Source organism: Verticillium dahliae, genomic scaffold, assembly GCF_000150675.1.
Source record: "Verticillium dahliae VdLs.17 supercont1.16 genomic scaffold, whole genome shotgun sequence".
In the NCBI taxonomy this organism is placed as follows: domain Eukaryota; kingdom Fungi; phylum Ascomycota; class Sordariomycetes; order Glomerellales; family Plectosphaerellaceae; genus Verticillium; species Verticillium dahliae.
In genome coordinates, this window is record NW_009276935.1 from 432990 (window position 1) to 459023 (window position 26034).

The following is a 26034-nucleotide window of genomic DNA, read 5'->3' on the forward strand; positions in this document are numbered from 1 at the left end:
AAGAGGAGCTTCGGAATTGATTACGGAATTTCCGTACATTTAAACCATTCACGTGCAACGCCGGGCGTCTCATAGCTTGCCCTTTACGCTCCCGCCACCGAGTAGTGGCATCACCAGCTCGGCTATAATCGCAGTCAACTGCTCAGGGCGCGACATTGGGATCTGGTGATGACACGTGTGAGAAATGAATGACAGTATGGGCATAACGGACACAAGACTTACTGCGTGATTGGCACCCGCCATGACCTGCGATGTAGAGGGTGGCTTTATCAATCGCGCGACATGTTCCCGTCTCTCGCGATTCCTATTTTCAAGTCAGCGAGAAGGGTTTCCTGGGGGCTGTAGTACAACGTACACGACCTCACTGTTACCACCCCAAATGAAGTGATTTCGGCCCTTGGACTTCTCGATGAGCTCAAGGATGACCGGATGCGGCTCTGCGATGTAGGAGGCCTGAGCGGCGGATGTATGTCAGTGGATTCCACAATACATGGTCGTAAAGCTGGGAGAGCTTGAAGACACCTACAGCTTCCTGTTCTTTGGGGGTCGTAAGGTGCACGGGTGACGAGGGGTCATTGGGATCTTCTGCATAGATTCCATGATCCTGGCCACAGCACGGTCAACTACCTTACTGAAAAATGACAATATGGGATTGAAGAGGGTTACTTACCAAGTAGACTTGCAACTGTCGCCTGTCCCAGCTTCGAAACCCTTTGCTCTTTTGAAATGCCGCCGTGACATCCGCCCTAGGCCTACCGTTAGCTACTCTCGCCTGCATATTTCAGTACTTCGCTTTCTCCTTACTTTGATTTCCATGTGTCGCGGCGCCGCAAGGTCATCTGAACAACCATCTTTGTTTCCGCTTCCATCGAGAAAAGAATTGGTTCTACCAGAATTGTGGCAAGAAAGGCCGTCGGCTCGAGCATAGCTGCGTGGCACCTGGAACAGCAATCAGTCCAGGATCAACTTGCTCAATTGCATGACACTTACAGTCCTCCTCCTCCATATGAATGACCAAGTCCAATGACCGGCTTTTGAGCCTGAACATGTTCTATCGTGCTGAGGATGTCCCTAGAAACATCGTGCCAACATGCTGCGCGTCAAATCAGCACCTTGTACCACCTATTTTTCACAAGCTTTGTAGCGCTAACCTTTGGCTGGCAGCACGCCTCGATTCAGCACCGCGCTATCGCCATGGTTCGCTGTGTCGATGGCGATAAACCTCTTGATAAATCGCCTCAGATCCGGTCGTTTCAAGAGGAGATTGATGATGAGCTCCCAGAAATATTTGTTGTAAGAATTGCCATGTGTGAGGACGAAGGTGACGCCATCAGGGTTCGCATCGAGTACGGAGTAATCATGTACGGACAATCTCAACGACCCGGCGAGGTTTCTGCGACTGGACGGCTCGCCATCCTTGGGTACACTGGCTGGCACAATGAGAGTTCTCCTGACGTAGAGTTCGGTGCGGACTTCGGCCATTTTGATCGGGATGTGCGACAATAGTGCGGATCTATTCAATCGGGGATGATTAATATGCTAGGTACCAACCCTCAAAATTGAGCTTTGTAGTCCTTTTAATTATCTTCACCAGCAGTTGTTGTGAGTCTGTTAGGTCTTCGGCGCCAGCGGAACTAATGCCGAGGTCTTCTCTACCGGGCGGATCCACTATGGACTTCTCCGGCAAACACGGAATTCGGCACGATGCTTGCCGAACGGCGATCAATGGTAGTAAGCAATCCTAAGAATGCAACATGTCCCCATTCATTTGACGAATCGTCTTGACATGTGATGAAGAGTTCAATTAATTTAATTTGGGACAAAAACCTTATACGGTGCCGTTGTTGATACGCCTCGGCCGCTTATTCAGCGTATCTAGCTCAGTTAAGAAGGTTTTGGTGAGAGGCATAGATGAATGAATCCTGGCACATATCCTCTCCTCAAGGTGTCGCAACATTCTTACAGTTTGGCTGCCGTGATTCTAAGCCTCGATAAGCATGGTACGGCTACGCCAGGCACGTCGCTGGGGCCAACTTACTTGATATGCACTGACTTCGGTTCTAGGTAACTGTACAAGCCGTGAGAGCCAAGCTCTCTGCCTTGTCCGCTCTGCTTTGAACCTCCGAACGGAGTGTTGAGCTCCGGGAGGTATGGAGAGTTCACAGACACTCCGCCGCTTTCAAGTGCCGAGGATACACGCAATGCTCGAGAGAGATCTGATGTGTACAGACACGCTGTAGAAGAAGGGAAACGTGTTAGTTCCACAATCAATCAAGTTTATCAGCGCTTCCTTACAGGCAAGTCCGTATACTGTGTCGTTGGCTAGCTCAATGGCTTCCTTCTCGGTCTTGAACGTCTTGACTGTGAGGACGGGTCCGAAAATCTCCTCTTTCCAGATTGGGCTGTCCGAGGTTGGGTTGACGAACAACGTCGGCTCGATGAAGCATCCCTTGGATCCTTTCCTTTTACCACCAGTGACGAGCTCGGCAGATTGCTTGCCTTTCTCAATGTATCCCATGATACGGTCGAACTGGGATTTATCGACTACCGGGCCGTGCTGCGTCGAAAGTTCCAGGGGACTGCTGCCCATACCGTCTCGAGCCCGCTCAAAGACCTCTTTGATGGCCTGAATGAACCTGGTTGCAATAGATTCCTGAATTAACACGCGAGAGGCCGCTGCACACTGGTGAGAACTTTCGCCATCGACGCCAGTTTCATCTGTCGGACTTACCAACACAAATCTGCCCCGAGTTGGCAAGGAAGCCACCGCCGACGCTGAGGTGCCAAATTAGATATTGTTCAACAAGGATAAAGGTAAGAAAGGCGTACCAGTCCACACAAAGATCAAAGTCCACATCGTCAAACACTACAGCTGCTGATTTGCCGCCGAGCTCTAGAGTGACTTTCTTGAGGTTGCTATTCGTCGCAGCTTCTTGGACAGCTCTTCCAGCGGCAATTGAGCCGGTGAAGCTGATCTTTGCGATTCTTTGGTGTGAGGACAGCAAAGCTCCAGTCTCTCTGGCGCCCGTCAAGAATTGCACGACGCCAGGCGGGAACCCAGCCTCTGCGAAGAGCGGCGCCATGGCGAGAATTCCCAGCGGCGATTTCTCGGAGGGCTTGAATATAACCTAATGGAAAGAGTCAGGAAACGCACCACGAAACAGGACAGCTTTGGCAACGAACCGTGTTTCCAGCTGCTAGAGCTGGCGCAAGCTTCCAGCCAATGTAGAGGAAAGTCGCATTGTAGGACGCCAGGCTCGCGCACACGCCCAGAGGTTCGTACCTAACGATCTTGGCAAACCCGTTGTCTTCTGAAAATGATTGCCCTGCAATCTTATCCGCCCATCCAGCGTAATCTGATCCTGTCAGAAAGGGATTTCACAGCTCGGTTTTCACCATTGACCTTACATCGGAAGACTTGAGCCATATGAGCCAAATCCATGTGAATGATGCCTGCAATGGGACGTCCAGTGGGAAGCGACTCGCAGTACGCAAGATGATCGACATTCTTCTCGACGATATCAGCGAATTTGTTGAGACAGGCGGCGCGCTGAACACCAGTAAACGATGCCCATGGTCCCTTTCGGAATGCCTCATTCGCAAGCGCGACGGCTCGGTCAACATCTTCTTTTCCGGCCAATTGAAGATCATCCACGACGACCGAGTCGTCAACCGGGTTCAGCAAGGTAATTCTTTGGCCATTGCTGTGTTGGGAGTCTACAAACTGATTGTCGATCTCAAATTAGTGGGGTCTCTCCATCCGGCAACACCACCAAGGTCCGGCCACGACATACCTCATTTCCGATAAAGAACTTGCGGGGAGGAAGGGAAACCATCTTGAGTACTCATTCAATCAGCTCAGCGAGTCCAAGTAATTCAGCTTTGAGTACAATCTCGTAGTAGCGCATTGAAGACATGGCGGCGATGCGATGGGCCCATGTCATGATATCCCATTCTCGCCGGCCTGATCTTTTGGATCAGTTCCGGGCGTCGCGCGGAATGTCAGTCTAAGGTTCCGTGGCTTCCGCACCCCCACCACCCGCCTACCGTGTCCCGGAGTTTTTCGCGGCGATCATCCTCCTCCCGTGTGCAAGTCGCTCCAAGGTATGCCAGAGATATTAACAAGCTGTCGGAACACTCAGGATGTACAGTCATAAGGCACATCAGAGCCATCAAGCACTGAAACAACAGACAAACGACAATGGCGGCTCCACCTGTCACGGAAATGGTCCAGAACCCCTTGGGAGTCCCCTACCCAGAGTTTCTCCGCATCTTCACCGAGAAGATGGAACCAATCCTCCTGGCTCAGCCAGGCCTCATCTCGCTGATCACTGGACTTGTCGTCAACCCTGCTGCCGACGATCAGTATCCGCCGACTGCCGTCTCGCTGGCCCAGTGGAGGAGCCTCGAAGCTCACGAGGCGTTTCTCCAAAGTCCTTCTGCCGGCCCGTTCTTTGAGGCTGCCAAATCGCTACTCAGGGGGCCACCCACGATCCATCATTATCAACTCGGATCGCTTTCGAGCAGCAACCTGAAGAGTCGCTACAGCAGAATCGAAAAGACAAGCGAACCCCATAATTTTGACTTGCAGCCACTGTACGTAGCGCAGGTGAATGCACATGGACAAGACACGGCGAGGATTGGGGCATGCATTGAGATCCCTCGGCAAAAGGCATACATATCTTTCGGGGATGGTGAAGAGGCTTGCATCGGTGGGCTATCCGTTTCTGGGGTTGATGCATTTGCAGTTGCGTGGGACAGATATGCCGTCAAGGCACTAGGATCAAACCTTTAATGATACATGCAGGACACTTTATGAGAATAACAATAGTTTTGCTACAAAAGGCAGCCTTGAAGCACACATTGGAACTACACTAGAGCAATCATGTTGGCCGGACTCGCCACTCCTCCGTGTACATTGAGGGGGCACGATGACAGGAAAAACGTCCAGCGCTTGTTCTCACGGCACCAAGCGGCCAGGTCCTCCAGATACAGCAGCTCAGCAATCGGGCAGCCCCAGCCGGAAAGCAGGACTTCGTGAAACGTGAACCCTGCCTCCTCCGCTATTGGGAACGCTTCCCACCCGGGGGCGTCTCCGCCGACACCGGCGAACTTTTTGTCCCACAGCCACTGCAGCAGCCGACGATCCTGCTGCAGACCACAAGAGGCTGGAGGCCACGCCTCGCCCCCGTTCTTCTCCTCCTCTGCACTCAGGTTGACGTATCGTGCTGTGAAGCCGCTGCGGATAATCAGAATGTCGCCGGGTTGTGGCTCCAGGCCGCCTGGCGACTGTCCGTGCTGCCATTCGAGACAAGAAACGATGTCATCGTACTGTATGGCATGCGGAGTCGACGGGTCATACTTCTGGCCAACCAGCTCTGCATAGGCCCAGTAGTCGATCAAGAAACCTCGCGTGGTGATGCCGCCCTTTGTGTGCCAGTTGTGGATTCCCAGAGATCCTTCCTGACTCTTGAGCATGTCGTCCTTGGTAATGCCATTGTAGAATAGGCCCTCCTTTTGGTAGGCGAAATGTCGCAGTCCGTCCCATTGAGTGCTCTTTTGCGTGTTGAAGTTAAGCTGGGGGTCCTGTTAGATTGGTGTCTGGACGACTAGCGACTAGGTCCTCAACTGACGGTATCATCCAGTACGTTGCCAGGCCCTACGATCGAATGCTCGTATGCGAACTCGTGCCTGCGAAATCCTGGTGTCTTTGGTTCACTTAGTGACCAGCTAACGAGAACGAGAGTTAGCATGGCCGCCTTTGCATGTGCTACATTCTAGGTTCACCACCCCGTATCACCATACTTGAGACTAAAGCGCAGGCCTTCTTTTATCTCTGAGCTAGCATTCTTGACGACAGAAGGCGTGATCAGGTTCTGGTCATATCATTAGCACCACAGTCAACCTGGCATCCCAAGATACGCACCAGGGTACCGAGCTGGTCGTCAAGCCCCCAGAAGCCCCATGCTGAATAGGAGGGATCCCCCTTTCGAAGCGGCAGCTCCGAAAAAGCCGGACGCCGGGCTGGAGTGTTCTCTGTTTGTGTCATATTCTCGAATGATTACTGAAATGGCATGATATGATTTGGCGCGAACTATAGCTGGAGGTTTTGAGTGATATAGATTGCAGTAAGCGGAAATCCCGCCGATAGTTCGGCGTCCCGTACGGTGGCTCGGAGTCAACGCGAACCCCAAAACGGCATGGAACGGGGTTCCGAACGGGGCTCCGGAGCGAGCGACGGTATGATCGATTATATTGAACAGTGACCGTACGGTTTTAATATTCGATCTTACCATATTCTTTTGACGCGCCTAAATTCGATGCTATTGTCGAATCGCCAAGTTATTCTACATTGTTGAACAGTGAAATATCCTGAACATTTGACGGAATTTCCGCCGCGGCAGCAAACCCCTGGCAGACATCTTCATCACCAGACTGAGCCACCTTTTGGAGAATAGGAGCAGATAGCCATGGATGTCGACTCCAACATCGACCCCGCATCGTCTCGGCGCTCGACTACCAGGACGCGCCGCAAGGCCAGGAGACGGCCGCCACCTTCGAGGCCCCGTACTGCCCCTGCTTGCAGTTTCTGTTCCCAGCGAAGAACAAGGTGCATACAAGGAGAGCCGGGAGGACCATGTCTGAGCTGTCAGCACTTTGAGCAAAAATGTGTCATACCGAAACACTTGACATCGTCGTGAGTTTTCCCTCTAGGGTGCGCTGTCGAAGGAGCATAGTAGTTGATAGTCTGGGTCAGACGCAGATCAAAAGGCAGTTTCCAGCCTTTCGTGTCAGAGATGAGATTCTCACCACCATTGCCGTCCTCACCAATGACATGCTCCGACTTACCGGGCTACCCACACTCAACGAATTCTGAGGCCTCCCCGTCAGATTCAACAGACTCCCCTCAAGCAGGCAACACGCCTTCATCTGTCACATCTTTCAGAGAGGATAGTGGTTCGGCGTCGAGTATATGCAGTTCCAGCGCGTCCTGCTATGAAGAGCGCAAGTCAGGCAGGGGGCATTGGAACTTCATGCAATCCCCTACAGCTTCCAGAGGCAAAGATGCAGCCGAGGGTCGCGTGGTGGACGAGGCGCTACAAAAAACCCAAGCGTTGTTATCTCAAGTGGAAGTTCTTGCCCGTACTCTTAACGGGTTAGTTGGCTATGCAAAGCCTGACGAGAGGCTTCGTTGCCCAAGTCCATATCTCATCGAAGCCGTCGGGGATGACAGGATAGAGTGTGATGATGAAGGCGTTTCGTTTTGGCTAGATGCATGGGATGAAATTGCAAAGCTCAACATAGCGTAATACTCTAATACAATAATCAAGATTACACTACAATACACTCATTGTGTCTGTGGCGTTACACTGCCAGCAAGACCCATTTCTTTCTCCTCTTCTTGTACCATGGACTGGACCGACACACGAACCAACACAGACCTGATCAAGTCCCCTCTCTAAATCGAGTGTGTCTCGAGATCAGCAGCTTAGGAACTAGCCGCGATCCTCCCCGACTACCAATGCAGGATCACGCGGCTGTGGGGCGCATCGATGAAGATGGACGCGGGGTGCGAAGCGCGGGGTAATTGGGGTTGAAGGTGGTGAGGGGCCGGAAAGGCGTCGGAAATCGGAAGCATTCGCTCTATACATTCCGGCTCGCACGGCATTTCCCACTCGAATGAAACACGACGTCGAAGGTCACACTGGTGTACGACGGGCGGATGATCCGGACGGGTGGTTCCATTTTCTGGAAATCGTTCGCACGACACCGTTGCGTGGCCTGATGTGTTTGCCCTCTCAGGCATATTTGTAGACCTTGTGGCGGAGGTGAGACCCAAAAGTTGGCTTGCTGTCCGCTTGGGTTCACGTTCCGCCTCACGATTACAACATCCGCCTTTAATCCTTCACGCATTTGACATCATGGCCGCGAAGTGCCAGCTTGACGTGATCATTGTCGGTGCGGGGATAGGCGGCCTCGGCACCGCCTTGGCTCTCCGAGAAGTAGGGCACAAGGTGACTGTGCTCGAGCAGGCTGCAGACTTTGTCGAGGTGAGCTACTACCGCCAGAAGATGCCGGGTGATCTTTTCCAGAGGCTGACTTTTCCATGTGTAGATTGGAGCTGGAGTTCAAGTACCGCCAAATGCTTCGCGGGAGTTGATCCGATGGGGCATCGGGGACCAGATGGATGCCGTGTCGTCCAGGCCATCTCGCATCAACTATCGTTCTTGGCAGACAGCAGAGGCGCAGGGCTTTACCGATCTGTCAAGGCATCCCGAGGTGTATGGAGCTCCGTACTGGCAGATTTACCGGCCAGATTATCACTCCATCCTAGTGAAGGCTGCCGCGAAAGCTGGCGCTGTCATCCGCAAGGGACAGACCGTGGTTGACTACAAGCCCGAGGAGGCCACAGTCGTCCTTGAGTCTGGAGAGACGCTTCGCGGCGATCTGATTATTGCTGCCGATGGAGTCAAGAGCTTGGCCAGGAAGGTGATGGGGCTGAACATCGAGCCTCACGAGACGGGCGACACATGCTTCCGCGTTGTGGTGCCGAGAGAGAGGTTGACCAGTGATCCGGAGCTGGCGTCGCTCAGCACTGATCCCAACTTTGAGCAGTTCCTCGGTCCCGACCATCACATTATCGGGTGAGCTTTTTGAAAGCTGTCTTCATTGTCAATCGCTCATCTTCACGCAGATACAATATGCAAAAGGAGAAGACGTTCAATCTACTGATGGTCATCCCTGACGACCGCAAGATGAAGGGATACAAGGCCCCTGCGACTGCTTCGGAGGTCAGGGAGGCCTACAAAGGATGGTCTCCTATGTAAGTCAAGCATTGAACCCCAGTTCATGTGCGCTGTCGGCTGACCAGACCACAGGGTACAGAAGCTCCTTTCCTTCCTACCTGAAGAGGTCGAGAAGTGGCGTCTGACAGATCTCCCTACCATCACGGACTGGGTGCATCCTTCGGGGAAAATGCTTCTCATCGGCGACGCATCCCACGCCACGCTTCCGTATCTTGCCCAAGGCGCAGCAATGGCGATTGAAGATGCCGTCGTGCTCGGATCCGCGCTGTCTCACGTGAGCGCAAAGGAGGACATTCACCGGCTGTTGCTCTTCTTCTACAAGACAAGAGTCGGTCGTGCGCATGCGATTCAGAGGGGCAGCTTCACGAACAGGTTTTTCATCCACATGAGGGAGGAGGAGATTCTCAAAATGAGGCTCGGCGTGTTCCAGGCTGGTGACTATCCCAGCAGCCCGAATCTCATGGGCAACACGGTGTTCCAGGACTGGCTGTACGGGTATGATGCCAAGGCAGACGCGAGCCTGCAATGGGAGAAGGAGGTGCGAGCCAATGGGTCTCGGCTGTAATGATATTCTTTCCAAACAATGGCTGAAGCGAGGCAAAATATACTTGTAACATGTCTTCCCAAAAGCTGAGTCGTATTTCACTGCCTTCCCAATTGCTGAGGCTCTAAGAACCCGCCTTGCTCTGCTTCGTACCTTCCCATCAATCCACACTCTAGACTCACCAACGCCAAAATTTCGACTGAATGCCACCCATGGATTATCTCTCCGAATGGAGCTCAAACGTCTCAAGCAACTCAAAAACCGACTATAGAGAAGCGTTCCATGCACGCAAAGACTCGAAGAACGAATTCATCTATTGTCCGACACGTTCTGAACAGACATCTTGGATGCAAAACGTGGCCGCTCTTCCCGGCTTCGACTTCAAGAAGCCAAGACAGATATTCCACATACCTAAGCAAATACAAGATGGACTGGGCGGTTGGATCGAGGACACTTCGGATCTACAGGGGTGCAGGGAACGGTTTGTCGACTCTCTGACCGGAGTTTTCGCCGCAGCTGCCGACTTCTTTTCAGTCCAAGACGACGCGGCCGGACACCAGGTATCCATATTCGAGGCAGCGCCATCGATCGCGGAGCGAGCCAGGAATACAGCCCGCCTGCTTCGCTTGCTAGAGGGCGGTGACCCAGAAGACATTCGGGACTACACACCGTGTGAGATTGAGGCAGTGATGCAATTCGGAGTACTACGACAGAGTTATTCTGATCAAGGCTCACGGCAGCCAGACTCCAAACAAAGTCTTCTGCGGGCAAATTACAGCTGCCAGAACTCTCTTGAACTTCTTTACAAGTCCATCGAGACTTACAACCAGGTCAAGATCATTTGCTAAAGTACGTTTCGTTAGGAAAGCCTATATCGCGAATCGACCCCTGCTAATGAGGAAAGGTCAAACTCGCGAGCTCTTCAAAGCTCATCGTCTGGGATTCGAGCGCAGGACGAGCTTCGATACGACTACTCTAGAGCCAATGTTCCAGATTCGAGCCAATTCCAAGCTGCAAGAGATCGAGTTGAATGAGTCCAAGAGGCAGTTGGAGGAGTCGAAGAGAGAGTTGGAGAGGTCCAAGGTCAAAGTTACCAGTCTCGAGGGACAAATACGAAGACTCAACACGAAGCATGACGGTGCCGACAGAGACCGCGAAACCTTGAAAAGGCAGCTAGCAGTGTCTGATGACCGAGCTGAGAAGCTGCGCAAGAAGGTACGTGGGGCCCTGGATGATCATGATCTGTGAGGCACACAGCTCTGGTGAGATGATACCAAGGAACGTGGACATGACAGCGAATCACGCAAGGCCTTGGTCACAATTTCGGATCGATCGATAAGCCGGATGCCACATAGCTTTCAGGAGGACACACATGATGGCGACGTCCTCACGAAGGCCATTTGTCGGTAGCAAAAAGATATCTTTGGACCACAGGCGTAAGCCTAATGGAATACATCATACCGTGAAAACATCCAGCTGGGAACCCCTCTCTGGCAAGTGTTGCGAGTATTCAAGTGACGAGTGGCAAATGTTGGGGCCGACAGCCAGAAAGGAGACTCATGCACAAGATCTTCCTTCCATCCCCACACAGGACCATGTTCTCGTCACAGATTGTGCCCTCCGCAGGCAGCGTACGGTTGTCCAAGTACTGCCGACGCCTTGCCATGGAGAGCAAAGACTACGCGAGCAAAGTATACTACCCTACAAGCGGCAGCGTGTCAACTGCACATGGCAGGCACGAGGGACTCGCTCCAGATCCGTCACGCTCCAGCACCAGACTCTTTTCACGTCTCACACCATATTCAAAGCCGAGGCGACGTCATGTGCCCTCCTTGACCACCCTGGGTGCCTTGCCCTGGTGGCAAGCATCTCATATCGCGTGTTGGCGGCAACGTAACACAGTATACACTCCGTGACAGCATATCTCGCCAGGTCGCCGGGTAGCTTACTTTCGCGTACATCCTCCAGATGAGATGGTGGGAAAACATCATCGTGAGAGGAGACGCTCCCATGCTTGACGGCACAGGGGATGCTCGTCTTCGGCTTCTTAAGGCGTCGCCATGCTGCCGGCTTCTTCGCGAACGGGAATTTTGCTATTCGATAGATTGCCTGGTGGCGAGCTAGTCGGGATGCCGCCCGCGTTAGCAGGTTGCTGGGTTGTAGAGCGGCCCGGAGTGATGACTCGGTCGCAGTCGTAGTCGATCACCAGGTCATGATGGGGATCGGTCGAGTTTCTAGCATACCGCAGGCCATTTCTCAGAGCTCGGCTGCCGTGGGTTTGGAAAGGAGCGGCGAGCGCGCATGGAATCGTCGATGCTGGCGTCGTTACTGTGCACGTTTCGCCGTCACTGTTCAAAGTCGGTGGACTGCCAAATTAGCATGAAGTCGCAGGGTTAACGCCGGTTCTCGACGACGTGCGAAAGCCGTCGATGGTAGTCCGACCAGTCCTCGAGAAATATGCTGCAATGGCGGTCCCATGGTTAGCCTTGCCAGAAGCCTGAAGAGTGTACCTGTAGCAACACTTCGTCTTGCACCATGGCCCAAACTGAAGCATCACGACAGCCCGTAGCAAAGGCCCCCGTTTCTGGCTGCCCTGCCTGCACCGTTGTTGGCACTGCAGTCACAACGAGACAAAGCGTCCGCACGAAAACGCCGTGCATCCATCAGACAAATCCCCTCGCCAGGCCCGCCAGAGTCAAACAGCACGTCCAGAGGCATTCGCATGGCGGGCAGCGCCAAGTAGGCGCAACGCGACTGCCGAGAAGCTTGGCCGCGGGGGACAGGGTGGGTTCATGATTGTGCTTTGGCCCTTGAGGGGTGCTTGTCGGATGTGGGTGAGACATTTGCAGGGTTGGGCTCAGGGTGGTGGAGGCTGCTGTGTTTGTAGCCTTCAGGACGTGGAATGGGATGGAATGATTGTGCAGCATCGAGGACGTGGCGATAGGCTGCTGAGTGCAGCTGCGATGGGCATCAATGGTCATGATGCGCTGGACAATAGCAGGCCGTCGGCTTCATGGCTGGAGATTATTTTGGCGGGAGAGACGAGTCTGGAGAGACGAGTCTGGAGAGATACACTCGGAGACAATGCTCTGTGGCGGGCACTGTGACGGGCCGGGGCTAGCGAGCGTACAGGGCACGCAGGCTGCTGCCTCACTGAAGAGCGCTGCCTCACTGAAGAGCGCTGCGGCGGGGTCTGCTGAAGAGGACGGATCGCCGTGCCGTCACGCTGGTCACCGCCATCATCTTTCTCGTCGTCTTCACATGGGCATTGCTGTGCAACTAGAGTCGGCTCTCGTATTGTTGCGTGTCATTTTGATGCTTAAAAGAGGCTTCGACACTTGAACGATGCCTGGTACTGCCTCTTTGCAGTGGAGTGGCATAGAAGCACTGGTTCCCCGATTTAAGGTAGGGTACGCGTCTCTCTGCTCCGTTGCAGCGCTATTCTTTGGGAATAGCTTCACGTCAGGGGGATCGGTCAGAACGTACTATACTATCCGATAAATTTCGCCCCCTTGTATTGTCCTAGGCACCTGCCCCACTATTTCGTGACTTCCCTTAGTACTTCGTGTAACCCTGCGCCTCTAATATAGCCTTAACCCGATTAAGCATCGACCCTACTAAACTTTCTAATAGCTAATTAGGGACTGCATCTTACGCCTCCTATACTTACTGCTCTAATTTAGGAAGGGGCACCTTCCTAATAGTTCCGTACTTACGCTATAGATAATCCTTTATCTAATTCTATATTGCCTCTATTACGTTAAGATCTAGCGAATAAGGTAGCTAGGCTATAACGTATATGCCTATAGCTAATAGGAGCTCCGGAGTCCTACCCTTTACGTAGGAAGGAGTATTATCGTAAACTAGTTCGAGGTTATAGGTATTATAAGCCTAGATAATAAGGGGGTAAACTTTCTCCTAATAAGCTATAGCGGTAATACTGCCCTACCTCTTATCTTAAAAGAGACTAGCGCCTTTTATTTTACCGTAGAAGGACCCTTAAAATATCTATCCCTACCGCCTCTAGAAATACGGGATTAAGTAAGCCTCCTCGAGGGTCTTATTAAGTAAGCGCGTTACCTAGACCTTCTTATAGTTACTACCCGTTACTTAGGTCTCGTTAATCTATATGTTACGACCTGGCAGCTTCCGAAGGGGGAACACTGTCAGAGGGTTGGGGTTGCTGTTTGCAGAAGCTTAGGTTGTGACTCTGAGACGATGTGGTGTCGTAAGGCGTTGCGCACTCGTTACAATGAATACAAGGTAAGACTTAGATTGATCACTGTCGTGAGAAGGAATGTATCTACAAGTCCAGAATGTCCGTCCTTATATACCTGCCATCCTGTCCTTGTTGTGTTAGGTGGTGAGCTCATGTTGGATGGCTCACTGTTATATCGTGATCCTCTTATGTTGGATCACGGCTCACGGTGATCCAAGCATAATAGTGATCCTTGGTCCTGGATCACTGTTTCCTGGTGATCCTGTCACGTGACCTAGCCTTGGCAAGCCTTATCTTATCAGTGACCCTGGATCTTCTGACGTGGGGTTTGTCTGCGGCCGGTTGTTCGACCCGTGCTTGTTACATGATACTCCTCCTTCAGGCCGATGTCCCAACGGCCATAAGTAGTAGGTCCTGCCCCAGATTCGGTTGGTCCGCAAACTCCTCTTTTACTAACCGTGACACGATGTCCAGTCGCATTCGAAAACCTCTATCGAAGAAAACCGTTGAGCGCGTCAACCTTGCGTCTTCAATCGAGTCGAAGGGTTCTGACGCGGACATGCCTTGTACCTGGTGCTTCCGGAAAGGTTTGAAATGTCGTATGTCGGAGAAGTCTGCGCGGTGCGGGGAGTGTGTGAAGCGAGGTCGTCAGTGCGACGGTGTTTTGGTGTCGTCTTCTCGTGAGTATCGTGTTTTCCGCTGGTCAGGTTATCGTGGCTGATGGTGGCTCAGTTGAGCGTCTTTCAAAAACCGAAAAGAAATTGGAAGATGACGAAGAGGCCGCGGAAGAAGCGCTGGCCAAATTGCAGGAGGATCTGTCGCACGCCGTGAATCGCTTGCGGCGGATTCGGCAGATCAAGAAGAAGGTGAAGGAGCGTAGTGACGAGGCGTTTCGTCGGGGTATCCAGGAGCTGGACGAGGAGGATAGCTTGCTTCCTGCTCTCAATGCTCATGAGTATTATGTGGAGAGTGATTTGGCGTTTATGGGGGTGACTTCCGACGCGGACTGGCCCTCTTTGGGTTTAGGGGAGTTGCCGGAGGAGTCTGGTGTTGGTGAAACTGCCTCAGCAGCTGCGGGCAGTTCAAGTTCCTGATTGGTTCCCATGTGTTTTCTTCGTGGCCGTAGTTCTTCCACTTAATGAGGTACTCGTCCTGGTTGTCCTTCGTTCTGTGGTCGATGATTCTTTCGACTTCGTATTCGTTTGTGTCTTCTACTTCCACGCTGGTTGCAAGTGGTGCGTTCGGTGGTGCTGGTTCTAAAAGTGCTATATGAAAGATGGGGTGAATCTTCATGTTCTCTGGCAATGAGAGGTGGTAGTTGGTATCCGAGAGTTTCTTGAAAATTTTGAAAGGTCCTAGTTTTTTGAAGTCCAGTTTGTCGTTTGGTCGTTTGGTTTTTATGTTTCGGCGGATAAGGTAGACGCTACCTCCCTCCTGTAAGGATGGTCCCTTCATCCTTGTTTTGTTGGCGTACGTGGTCATTCTGGTACGTACGAGCTCGAGGTCGAGCTTAATTTGGTCCTGAATCTTGCGGATGTTGTCCGCGATGTGGATTGCTTTTGGTGTGTCTGGCGCTTCGCGTCGTTCTGCGTAAGCTGTGGGGTTGTACCCGTAGTTGGCATAGAAGGGTGATTCCTTTGTTGACTCGCTTGGTGAGCTGTTGTATGCGAACTGTGCGATGGGTAGTAATGTGACCCAGTCATCTTGTTGGTAGTTGATATAACACCGAAAGGTACTGCTCTAGAGTCTGGTTCGTTCTTTCTGTCTGTCCGTCTGTCTGCGGGTGAAAAGCCGTGGATAGCTTATGTTTGGCTCCAAGTTGAGCGATGAGTGACTTCCAGAAAGTTGCTGGTGAAAGAGCTTGTCTTCTATCCTGACACCAGTTCTTTTTGGGAGTCCGTGTTGTCCCACAATGTTCCTGAGGAACACATAGGCGAGGTCTTCTGCCGTTCCTGGTGGCTTTATACGGGGAGAAAGTAGGAGTACTTGGTGAGTCGGTCGACGACTACTAGGATGTTGTCGTAAGAGGTCCCAGTTAAGGGTTCCTTCGATGGTGGCAGGCTGGTGATGAAGTCCAGTGAGACTGACTCCCAGGCTGCGGTTGGTACTGGTAGTGCTTTGAGTTCTCCATAAGGCCTGTGCCTTTCTGCCTTGCTCTTTTTGCAGAGGTTGCAGTTGCGGATGACTGTTGTGACGTCCTGTCTGGTTCCTTTGAAGTTATGGTGTTTCTTAAGTCGAGCGAAGGTCTTCGCTACTCCTTGGTGCCCGTGGGCCTTGGCTTCGTGGACTTGTCGAATTAGTTCCAATGCTTCCGTAGGTGGCCTGGCGGGTGTCACGCGAGTGGTGACTGCCAGCGTTCGGTGGTACGGGATTAGATTTCCTTCTTTGTCGCTTGCGAGGATTGCGTTATTGTTTGGGGGTGTGGTTTGTTCGTGGTCTGAGCGTCTGCTCAAGATATCTGCCCTGCCATTCTCAGATCCTTTGCGGTAGATGATGGTGAAGTTGAATTCCGAGAGGAATTCCGCCCATCTAATCTGTCGTTTGTTGAGGTCTTTGTTCGTTGTGAAGTGTGCAAGATTCTTGTGGTCAGTGTAGACCTTGACTTCGTGTCGTGCTCCGGAGAGATACGTTCTCCATTCTTTGAAGGCTTCGATGATTGCCATGAGTTCTTTGTCGTGTATCTGATAGTTGAGCTCTGGTCCGTGTAGCTTCTTCGAGAAGAACGCTACTGGGTGCAGGCGTCCTTGGTCGTCCCTTTGGCCTAACTGTCCTCCAATGGCGAAGTCGGAGGCATCTGTCTCGACTTCCATGGGTTTTTCGGGGTCTATCATCCGGAGGACTGGCTCGCTGAGGACGGCGTCGATGATTTGGCGAAATGCTTTTTCTTGGGGTTCGTTCCACGCGAACTCTATTTCCTTGACCGTGAGGTTTGTCAAAGGGTTGGCGGTCTTGCTGTATCCTTTTAGGAATCGTCGATAGAAGTTGACGAAACCGAGGAATGCTCTGACGTCCTTGACGTTTTTTGGTGTAGGCCATTCCCTGATGGCTGCTACTTTGGATTTTTCCATCCTGATTTCTCCTGGGGTGATCGTATACCCTAGGAAATCTACTTCCTGTGTGTGGAACTTGGCTTTTTCTGGTTCTACTAACAGTTCGTGCTGGTGTAGTCGTGTGAGGACCTGGTGGACGTGTCCCTTGTGCTCTTCCATCGTCTTCGAGAAAATCAGAATGTCATCGAGGTACACTACCACGAAGACGTCCAGGAATTCTCGCAGTACATCGTTGATCATGTTTTGGAAGGTTGCGGGGGCGTTGGTCAATCCGAATGGCATGACCAAATACTCGTAGTGTCCTCGTCGTGTTCGGAATGCTGTTTTCCATTCTTCTCCATCCTTGATGCGGATGAGGTTGTATGCTCCTTTGAGATCGAGCGCTGTGAACCAATTGGCTCCTGCTAATGCGTCCCTGAGTTCTGATATCAGAGGCAATGGGTAGCAGTTCTTGATGGTAATGTCGTTCAACTGTCTGTAGTCGACGCATAGTCTTTCCTTGCCATTCTTCTTTGGCACAAAGAGAATCGGGTATCCTGCTGGGGATGTCGATGGTCGGATGTATCCTTTTCTGAGGTTCTCCTTGAGATACTCGTCGAGAGTATCCATCTGTCGAGGGTTTAATCCGTAGATCTTGTTAAATCGGGGGCTCTCCCCTTCCTTGATTGGGATTTCGTGGTCGTAGTGTGTGTGCTTAGGTAGCACCGTGTCGACTTCTTCCCTGAAGATCTTTTCGTACTTCCAGTATTCCTTGGGTACGTTCTGCAGTCTTTCTTGCTGTTCTGTTGTGAGCTCCTCCGGGGTTGTCTCCTCTGAGTTGTCCCTATTCGTGAGGGCTAGTTGGAGGTCGCTTGAGAGACCGCTCGTGGGTCTTTCCTCAGGGGCTGACGTACTCCACTGGACGCGGCCAGCTGTCCAGTCAATCTGAGGGTTCCATTCTCTGAGCCATGGGATGCCTAGGATGATTTGTTTTCCTCCCATGTTGGTGATGTCGAAGGTTATGTGGCCGGGTCGGCGAGAAATGAATACCTGGAGGGGCGCAGTCTCCGTATTCACGATTCCTCCTCCGTACGAGACCGCTTGTCCCTCCACCGTGCTGAGCTGATAGGGTTCCTCCTTATATTTCCAGCTGATGTGGTTCTTGTTGATATATTCGGGGCTCATGTAGTTGCCCTGGGCGCCGCTGTCTAATAGCGCGCTCGCCCATCTTCCTCCTACGTTTATTCGTACGTAGAGGTGGTTTGTGCCGTGGGTTCGTTCGGCTGAGCAGATTGCTCTTACTTCCTTCGTCGGTCGTTGTCCCTGTTCGACCGACGCTTGCCTTTTCCCGAAGAGGGTGGCGTAGTGGGTGGCCATGTCATGGATGGTCCGTCCGAGTTGTCGTTCCTCTCGTCGCTCTTGTAGTGGACGCGGAAGAGTGGCTCCCTGACGTCCTTCATGCGATGGAGTCTCCAATCTCTGGCTTTGGCGATGTAGTGCTTCATGCACGCGTCATTATCGCAGTCCTCCCATCTGGCGTTGTCTTGGTAGCATTTGTCGTGATAAGCGGGGTCTGGTCGGAACGTGAGCCGACCCTGACTGTATTCGTCCATGTGTAGGATCCATTTGCGACTCTCCTGTTCGAACTCTACCTTCACTCGTGGCTCGATCCAGTGGTTGCGCGGGAGAAACCGGTGTGCGGCCTTCTCCTTGAAGTGGTATTCACAGTCGTCGTAGACGCATTCGGGCCAGAACAACTGGTAGTGTTGTTCGTGGGCGTGGTGAAGTGCCGGGTGGTCTCCTACCATGAGTCGTACGTTTTCTTTGGTGCTTTCTCGCTTTCGGGTGCTGGCCTTCCATGGTTTGGTCCCGTAGTAGATGAGTTCGTTCCATGGTACCAGGGGGTCATAGTCCTCGCTGGCGCTGCTAACTTCGTATGCCTGCATAGGCATGTGGGGTTGGGTCTGTCCGAGCGGAGATTCTTCTTCGCTGGCTCGTGTGTATTCATCCCATTCTGTGTCGTTCATCAGTCCTACGTGGGGAGCTGATTGTGGTTCTGGGTGAGCATGTTCGTAGGCTCTTTCTTCGTCTGTATCGATTTCCTGGGTCTCCGGCGTTACTTGCTGGGCCCATTTCTGAATTCGTCTTTCCTTCCTGGTGGTGACCATCATGGCCAGGGTTCTTTGTTCCGTAGGTGCCCTGGGGAACCATCCATTCTGTTCCTTACTGTCTTTGTGGGTCAGGCAATCGTCCTGGTAACAGAAGGTCCAGTTAGTTTTGGCATGGTCCTGGTGTTGAGTATGGTTGAGCTGTCGTTCGTTTACGGGTTTCCAGGGCTTCTTAGGTTGCCGGCATTCTCGAGCCATATGCCCGTTTTTGCCGCAGTTGTAGCATTTCATGTCCTTGAGATCCTTCGGTTTGCCATGTCTGGTATTGTCGAGCTCCATGGGTCCTGCATGGGTGGTCTGTCCCCAAGCCGTGCTGACGCGGGGTTTGTCGTGCTGGTACTTGCGTCCTTGATTGGATCGATGGTGGGGAATGCGAGGGTTCCATGGTCCTATAGCGGGCTTTCGTCCCTTTTCTATTCTGCGTTCGTACTGGCGATCGTCGATTTTGACGGCCATGGCGATGTACTCGGTGAGGGTTTCGGGTCTATCCTCCCGAATGAGGTCGTCCTTGACGGCGTCTTTGAGTCCTTCGTAGAAACGGGCCATGAGAGCGGACTCTGTCCAATCGAGTCGACTGGCTAAGAGTCGAAACTCCGTGGCGTATTTAGTGGCTGGCCCCGTCTGTTTGAGCTGAAGGATTTTTCTTTCGTTTTGTCGTTCCTCGTCCACGTCCCCAAACGCTCCTTTAATGGCTTCTTCGAATGCGTTCATACCTGCGTAGATGTCCTGGGTGGCCTGCTTCATATCTTCTTTCTTGGTGTGGGTGGAATAGTCCCTAATGAAGGGTTCGAACCAGTGCAAGGCGTCCCCTTTGAGGTAAGAGGAGGCGTTGGCGACCTTCTCGCCCCAGTACTTGAGTTGGCCCTCATTGGCTTTGTGGTACTGGCGTACCTGGGTGATGAAAGATTGAAGTGCCCTAGGGTTGCCGTCGAATGACTGAGGGGGAAGAGCCTTCATGCTCGTTCCGCCTTGAAGTTGTTGCATTGAGGCTCGGAGCTGTTCGTTCTCCGAACGGAGCTCCTGGATCATAGCGGCCAAGTTGCTGGCGCTGTTTCCGACGCTGTTGGTGGACATTGTTCCTGTGGTAAGTATTGCTCAGTGTCACAAGGTAAACCTACTGAACAAGAGTGATCAAAATGTTACGACCTGGCAGCTTCCGAAGGGGGAACACTGTCAGAGGGTTGGGGTTGCTGTTTGCAGAAGCTTAGGTTGTGACTCTGAGACGATGTGGTGTCGTAAGGCGTTGCGCACTCGTTACAATGAATACAAGGTAAGACTTAGATTGATCACTGTCGTGAGAAGGAATGTATCTACAAGTCCAGAATGTCCGTCCTTATATACCTGCCATCCTGTCCTTGTTGTGTTAGGTGGTGAGCTCATGTTGGATGGCTCACTGTTATATCGTGATCCTCTTATGTTGGATCACGGCTCACGGTGATCCAAGCATAATAGTGATCCTTGGTCCTGGATCACTGTTTCCTGGTGATCCTGTCACGTGACCTAGCCTTGGCAAGCCTTATCTTATCAGTGACCCTGGATCTTCTGACGTGGGGTTTGTCTGCGGCCGGTTGTTCGACCCGTGCTTGTTACACTATAATACCTACCGCTAATCGTTAACGGTCTAATTAATATATAGTTAGGCCTATTCTAGCCGTTTACGCTAATTCGCCTTATTTAGGGGCGGCTTTTTAATAGCTATATATCTATAGTATCTAAGGCGCCTAAGGGTTAAACGAATTATTATAATACCGTAATTACCGTTAAAGACCTATTATACGAGTTCCCGGTAGGTTACGTACTTACTTTCTTCGTTTAAAATAATAAATTCTATAAAGTATATAACGTCCGTTTCGTTTAAAAGAGGGGGTCGTCCTAATCGGGAAGAAATCGTAGGCCCTAATTAGCCGATTCATTTAATCTAGTTAAGGCTCTAGTAGGTATAGGAGGAAATCTCCTAATAAGATAAGCTAGAATACCGGATAAGGGCGTCGATAGCTATACGGTCGTTTATAGTTACGTATTAAATACCTATTTTATAGAAGGTACGGAGTGAAATACGGTAGTAAGGGGGGGGGGTATAAAGGAGGGGAAGTTAGGAAAAGATAGAAGTCACGAAAATTATAGATTTTATACCTTCCCTACTTATAGGGATTATTATAGGGGCCTAGATACCTAACCAGGGTGCGAAACTTTCCGCAGGCACCAAGTACATCTAGGCCATGTCCACGACTGACCCGGGGCTGCACAGGAAAAGGAAGAGGACGCAAGGGAGAGAGCGAGATCCCAGCGGCTCCACACGCGACGGAACAAGCATTGCTGTCAGGTCCCTCCCTTATCTGGTGGTCCCTGTGGACGGCCGCATCGCGGGGTCGTGTTTGCCGTTCCCCTTGCATGCTCTGGGCCCCGGGGCCGCGACTCGTCGTGTCTCCTAATAAGAGAGCTCGTATAGGGCTCGTCGGCGTGTTTTCCAGGCATGATCCCAACGTACAGTACATGTATGCCTGCGACACATGGAGACACGGACTCACCCATGGATTGGTCGTCAGGAAATTGCTCGTGGAAGCGAAATCTGCCGTGTGGCTGCATGAACCGCGCGACGCCACAGGCCAAAAGCGCGCCATGCCGAGCGGCGGCTCAGGGGGTCGAGATCGACGAAACGCGTGAGGCGAGAGAGAAGACGGGGCCAACTTGTCGGGGGTCCGGCACGTTGGGTGAGCAGAAAGCAGCGCAGTCGAATGGAAATTCGGTGCGTGGCGCGGGTCGCGAAGAATACCCAAGGTACCTACCTAAGGTAAGGTACCGAGGTAGGTAGGTAGGCAGCGGCATTTCCGGACGGTCGCAGAGATTTGTGTGTTGCGCAGGCGCTGGGAGGAGAGGAGGAGAGGGGGAGAGGAGCAGAGAGCAGAGTAGCAGAGTAGCAGAGACAAGATGGACATGGGGTCAGAGCGCGACGCAGACTCCCTGTGGCTTCACCCGACGGCCAGACGGCATGACGAGCAAGACACTGGAGAGGGAGGCCAGGAGAGAGGCCAGGAGAGAGGCCAGGAGAGAGGCCAGAGGAGAGCCCGAGGCATCAGATTACATGGTGCTGTAGGCAGGCAGCGTAGAATTGGCCAACAATGGATCCACCCTGTACGAGATTTTCCTTTTCGCTCCCCTAACTCTAACTCTTTCGGTCCCTACCTCTAACTCCTTCGGTCCCTACCTCTAACTATTTCGGTCCCTACCTCTAACTCTTTCGGTCCCTACCTCTAACTCTCGCGGTCCCCTAGCTCCAACTCGTTTCGTCCTACGGTAAAGTTTGGCCTTTTTGGGCACCATTGCAGGCGCCCATGTTTGTTGCTCTCCCCCTTTTTCTGTTTTCCATGGCATTCATTTTGAGGTGCATCGCCATGGTGCGAATCCCCTCACTCTGTGGCTGCCCGCCAGCCTTGGCCATCATCGCCTTGCGCTGCGCTGACCAGCCTCACGATCCCGATGCCACCCGCCCGCCACGATACCCCCACTCCACTCGCCGAGGGGCTAGCCACGGAGTTCGGCCCCTTGGCCCCTGATCGAGTGAAGGTGGCCCCCCTCCCCCTGATCGAGTAAAGGTCGGCGTGTCGAAGGGTCGAAGGGGGGGGGGGGGGCGAGCGGCCCAAGACGCCAGCCCGAAAGCTTAGCACACCAGATTCAACGTGACATATGCAGGCCACATCCCATCCTCCTGGCGCTGGCGTCTCGCCGATTGGCCGATGACCCATGCTTTCGCCAGCGACCCATGCTCTCGCCAGCAGACCCTACGTCCGTACCATGTCCTATGTACCATGCAGCCGTAGATCGTGTTTCCAGCTGCGAAAAAAAATGCTGTTATCGGGCTAGCGCTCAGAACGGGAGGGGCCAAGGGGGGCCTGTTGTGTGGTGGTTTCTGGGAACGGGTGCTCCCCTTTTCCAGCGTGCTTTGGAATGCTCGACCCCCCCTATATCGTTAGCCTCGCTGTCGACCTATTTCTGGATGCAGCTGGGCGCCGGCCAAGAGCTGGCCGCCTGGACGTGGACGCGGACGGGTTGTGTTGCTCCCTGTGTGGCCTCCTCGATCATTGGCCTCGTTCTCTTTTTTGAGTTGGGCTAGCTCGCGTAGGTACCTACAGTACATTCACATGTACATGGTCCTCATAGGTACCTAGGTCCCTTCCTTAGGTACCTTAGGTACCTCAAGGTAGGTACCTTAAGGTAGGTACCAAGGTACATGTAAGGTAGGCAGGTACGTTACGGCGTCCCTCTCACGGCCCTCAACGTTTTTGGCTTCACTTTTATTTTTCCCCTCTCTCTCTGCGATCTGATTCTGGCTTCTCCATTCATCCGCCGTTGCATCTGGCCTTTGACCTACTTCACCATCTGCCACTGCGACTTGTCACCCACATTGCTCCATTGCTCGCCATCACCTCCCATCATCCATCATGGGCCTCGCGTCCCCGGCCTCCATGTACCACCAGATGCGTGTGCGCGGCCTGCAAAGGCCCGCCACCATCTCCGTCATCTTCGGCGCCGTCCTCGCCTTCGTCTACGTCCTGCTGCAGTCCTCGGCGCCCTGGAACCTGACCTCGTCACATCCACGGTATTGTCAATCTCCGCTGCCTCCGCCCTCGCTTTGCCATACCGTGCCTCTTCTGACAGCTCTCCAGGTTAGGCAAGGAGTACAAGATCCCCGTCCGCCAGATCGAGGGCCTCGCCGACGCCATCGCCGACATGTGGCGCCCGCTCGCCCTCGACATCCACGCCGACAACTTCACGGCCTGGCTCTGGGGCGACCGCGGCACGCCGTACGTCATGCCCGCCAAGGCCAAGCGCCACTGGACCGCGCCCCTCGGCAAGGACGTGCTCATCCTCGACGTCGACACGCGCCCGCTCGAGCAGATGCGCTCCAAGGGCCGCGTCCAGAGCGACTTTCGCGCCCTGTTCGAGGACGACCAGCTGACGCCGCGCTTTGCCGGCATGCTGAACCACTACATCTACGGTATGTTGCCGAGTCAATGACTTGAGGATATGACTTGAGGATCTTTCTTGATCTTTCTGACCGTCCCAGCTCGGATCCACGGCTACGACTACAAGTTCATCCACGCCTCGGAGCTCGCCGACCGCCACCAGACGTGGGTCAAGGTGCCGGCCATCAAGGAGGCCCTGCTCAAGTACAAGTTTGTCGTCTTCGCCGACGCCGACGCCCTCTTCAACCAGCCCGACGTGCCCCTCGAGTGGATGCTCAACTACTGGAACGTCCACCCCAAGACGCTCGTCGCCATGGCCGAGGACCCCAACTCGCCCACGAACCAGGACCCCAAGGGCTGGGTGCTCTGGAACACGGGCTTCATCGTCGCCCAGCAGGGCGAGCGCACCCAGGAGCTCTTCCGCCAGTGGGACGACTGCCCCGCCGGCCGCCAGTTCCCCGACTGCAAGCGCTGGGCCCACGACTGGGCCCACGAGCAGGCCGCCTTCGGCCACCACCTGCGCTACGCCTGGAACAAGACGGACGACCTGCGCGCCATCGCCTGCATGGACGCCAACGGCGCCCACCACTGCGGCGACCGCAAGTGCCTCGGCATCTACGTCTCCCACCACTGGGGCAAGAAGGACGAGCCCATCCAGGACCTGTGGCGCCTCGTCACCCGCGCCGTCACGCGCTACGCCCGCCAGGACCGCCCTGATCTCATCTTCAAGGCCTTTATCAACCCCATCCGCCCGCCGCCCAACTGGGCCTTTTACGATGAAATGTTACGATTCGACGAGGCGTAGGTGGCCTTTTTGCGGTCGCTGCCTCTTTGGTTGCACTGGCGCTCGGCACGGTATGGTGGTGCGGATTTGGTGTTTTGCGGAGTATAGACGGCAGCGTGTTTTACGACTTTTTCCTTTCCCGGGCATTATGGGTGTATGGGACCCTATTTCTTTACACAACAACAACAACAACAACAACAAACATCACAAGCCTTGTAATTTCCGATTCAGCCTGCTTTCCCCCCGAACTTGGATACAGCTCGTTTCCTAACGCCTGTACTACTACACGACGGCATCGAGGAGAGGTCTCCTTTCCGAAAAGACATGGGCGGGAACTCGTACCTTGACGGGTTTGAAATGTCTTTTGGTGCGAAGAAATGCGTCGACTATCATGTCGCCAGCGAAACCACTTGGAAATAGAGGTCTCGCCTCCAAAGAAGAAAAGTTTAAGTCCCGATCGGCCTGACGGCCAGACCTGGGCGAGATGCACAGCGTTCAGATGTCATGCTTCCCGCCACCGACGATGCGATACTCTATTCACTACCAGCATTATCACACGGCCCAAGAACCGGCCCAAGAACCGGCCCAAGAACCGGCCCAAGAACCGGCGTCTCCCTTGTGTTGACAGACGACATGCCCAGCTCAGCTGTTGTTCGGGGCGAGCATTGTCCGAACCATGCCTTACGAGAGTGCCGTTCCTCGCTATTGGGCATCAACCGAAACAAACAATGCACACGTTGCAACATCTTTCGCATAAGGTTCATGGCACAAGGTTTGGCTACTGGGTCCTCATTCCCATCGTGCCCGAGTCAGCATTCCCAATGCTCCGCCCCAATCATGAGCGGCGACCGGGCGACGCGGCAGTCTTCAGCGGCACCCATCAGACTCGGCAAATCCCTGACCTGGGGACGGGCATTGTCGTGCCACATGCCGTCACGGCTGTGCGTGCCACTCGGATTGAGGAATGCCGGCAATACAGACACATCCTGCCAATCGAATGCCGCCAAGGAGGACAATACGCAGCGGCGTTTCGCGCCCTGTATTTCCTGTCTCTATCAGGCATTGCGCCAATCTAGCGACGCCTTGCACGCGGCAACCAAACGCCCGCCCGTCCACGATATACCAAAATAGGTAGTTGAGCCCAAAAAATAACCATCTTGATGCCATCTTGTCCTCGCGTCCTTCGTGATCGTACCTCATTGTCATTCGCCTGCTCGCTCACATCCACAGCCAAACCCACAACCCCTACGACAACCCAATACCAGCACTCATCGCAGGATCCCAGGCCCCCCAGACATCCAGCCCCGACCTCGCCCCGCGCCCACGCCACGCCCTCTTGCGCCGCCGGCAGAAACGCCAGCTCCGTCTCAGGCAGCGCCTCAGACAGCTCGGCCACGAGACACGCCCCGACGCCGGCCGCCCACCAGCACCGCAGCCCCATCCTGTGCAGCAGCACGCCCCAGTGCATGACGACCAGCAGCGCCAGGGGCTCGCCGCCGCCGACGGCCGCCGCGAACCC

At 53.5% G+C, this 26034-nt stretch overlaps 8 protein-coding genes across 8 annotated transcripts in view; 4 read left to right on the top strand and 4 right to left on the bottom strand.

Annotated features, from left to right (window-relative positions):
• Positions 1-69: 69 nt before the first annotated feature.
• VDAG_07326 (uncharacterized protein) lies at positions 70-1482 on the bottom strand (the record flags this gene model as incomplete). Its single annotated transcript, XM_009656231.1, has 8 exons — positions 70-162; positions 223-304; positions 356-453; positions 527-604; positions 671-746; positions 805-939; positions 991-1093; positions 1152-1482. 8 exons carry the CDS (start codon positions 1480-1482, stop codon positions 70-72), a joined length of 996 nt encoding a protein of 331 aa, XP_009654526.1.
• A 282-nt stretch (positions 1483-1764) lies between these two features.
• Positions 1765-3917, bottom strand: VDAG_07327 (aldehyde dehydrogenase; the record flags this gene model as incomplete). The annotated part of the gene is made up of 8 exons (XM_009656232.1): positions 1765-1780; positions 2039-2234; positions 2296-2676; positions 2732-3128; positions 3184-3356; positions 3409-3724; positions 3795-3836; positions 3891-3917. The coding sequence occupies 8 exons, from the start codon at positions 3915-3917 to the stop codon at positions 1765-1767; spliced, it is 1548 nt and encodes a 515-aa protein (XP_009654527.1).
• A 952-nt stretch (positions 3918-4869) lies between these two features.
• On the bottom strand, positions 4870-6049 carry VDAG_07328 (uncharacterized protein; the record flags this gene model as incomplete). Its single annotated transcript, XM_009656233.1, has 4 exons — positions 4870-5586; positions 5634-5730; positions 5806-5876; positions 5927-6049. The coding sequence occupies 4 exons, from the start codon at positions 6047-6049 to the stop codon at positions 4870-4872; spliced, it is 1008 nt and encodes a 335-aa protein (XP_009654528.1).
• A 1873-nt stretch (positions 6050-7922) lies between these two features.
• Positions 7923-9372, top strand: VDAG_07329 (salicylate hydroxylase; the record flags this gene model as incomplete). Its single annotated transcript, XM_009656234.1, has 4 exons — positions 7923-8051; positions 8116-8645; positions 8696-8824; positions 8880-9372. The coding sequence occupies 4 exons, from the start codon at positions 7923-7925 to the stop codon at positions 9370-9372; spliced, it is 1281 nt and encodes a 426-aa protein (XP_009654529.1).
• Positions 9373-10245: 873 nt separating this feature from the next.
• On the top strand, positions 10246-10599 carry VDAG_07330 (uncharacterized protein; the record flags this gene model as incomplete). The annotated part of the gene is made up of 1 exon (XM_009656235.1): positions 10246-10599. One exon carries the CDS (start codon positions 10246-10248, stop codon positions 10597-10599), a length of 354 nt encoding a protein of 117 aa, XP_009654530.1.
• A 3319-nt stretch (positions 10600-13918) lies between these two features.
• Positions 13919-15312, top strand: VDAG_07331 (uncharacterized protein). The gene is made up of 3 exons (XM_009656236.1): positions 13919-13977; positions 14045-14250; positions 14303-15312. Exons 2-3 carry the CDS (start codon positions 14130-14132, stop codon positions 14662-14664), a joined length of 483 nt encoding a protein of 160 aa, XP_009654531.1. The 5' UTR covers positions 13919-13977; positions 14045-14129; the 3' UTR covers positions 14665-15312.
• Positions 15313-23495: 8183 nt separating this feature from the next.
• On the top strand, positions 23496-24536 carry VDAG_07332 (uncharacterized protein; the record flags this gene model as incomplete). Its single annotated transcript, XM_009656237.1, has 2 exons — positions 23496-23763; positions 23833-24536. 2 exons carry the CDS (start codon positions 23496-23498, stop codon positions 24534-24536), a joined length of 972 nt encoding a protein of 323 aa, XP_009654532.1.
• A 1051-nt stretch (positions 24537-25587) lies between these two features.
• Positions 25588-26034, bottom strand: part of VDAG_07333 (uncharacterized protein) — a gene marked incomplete at both ends in the record, with an annotated part of 1690 nt that continues 1243 nt past the window's right edge. Inside the window, one exon of the mRNA XM_009656238.1 lies at positions 25588-25760. Within this exon, the coding sequence (XP_009654533.1) occupies positions 25588-25760 (173 nt within the window). The remainder of the gene's footprint in view (positions 25761-26034) is intronic.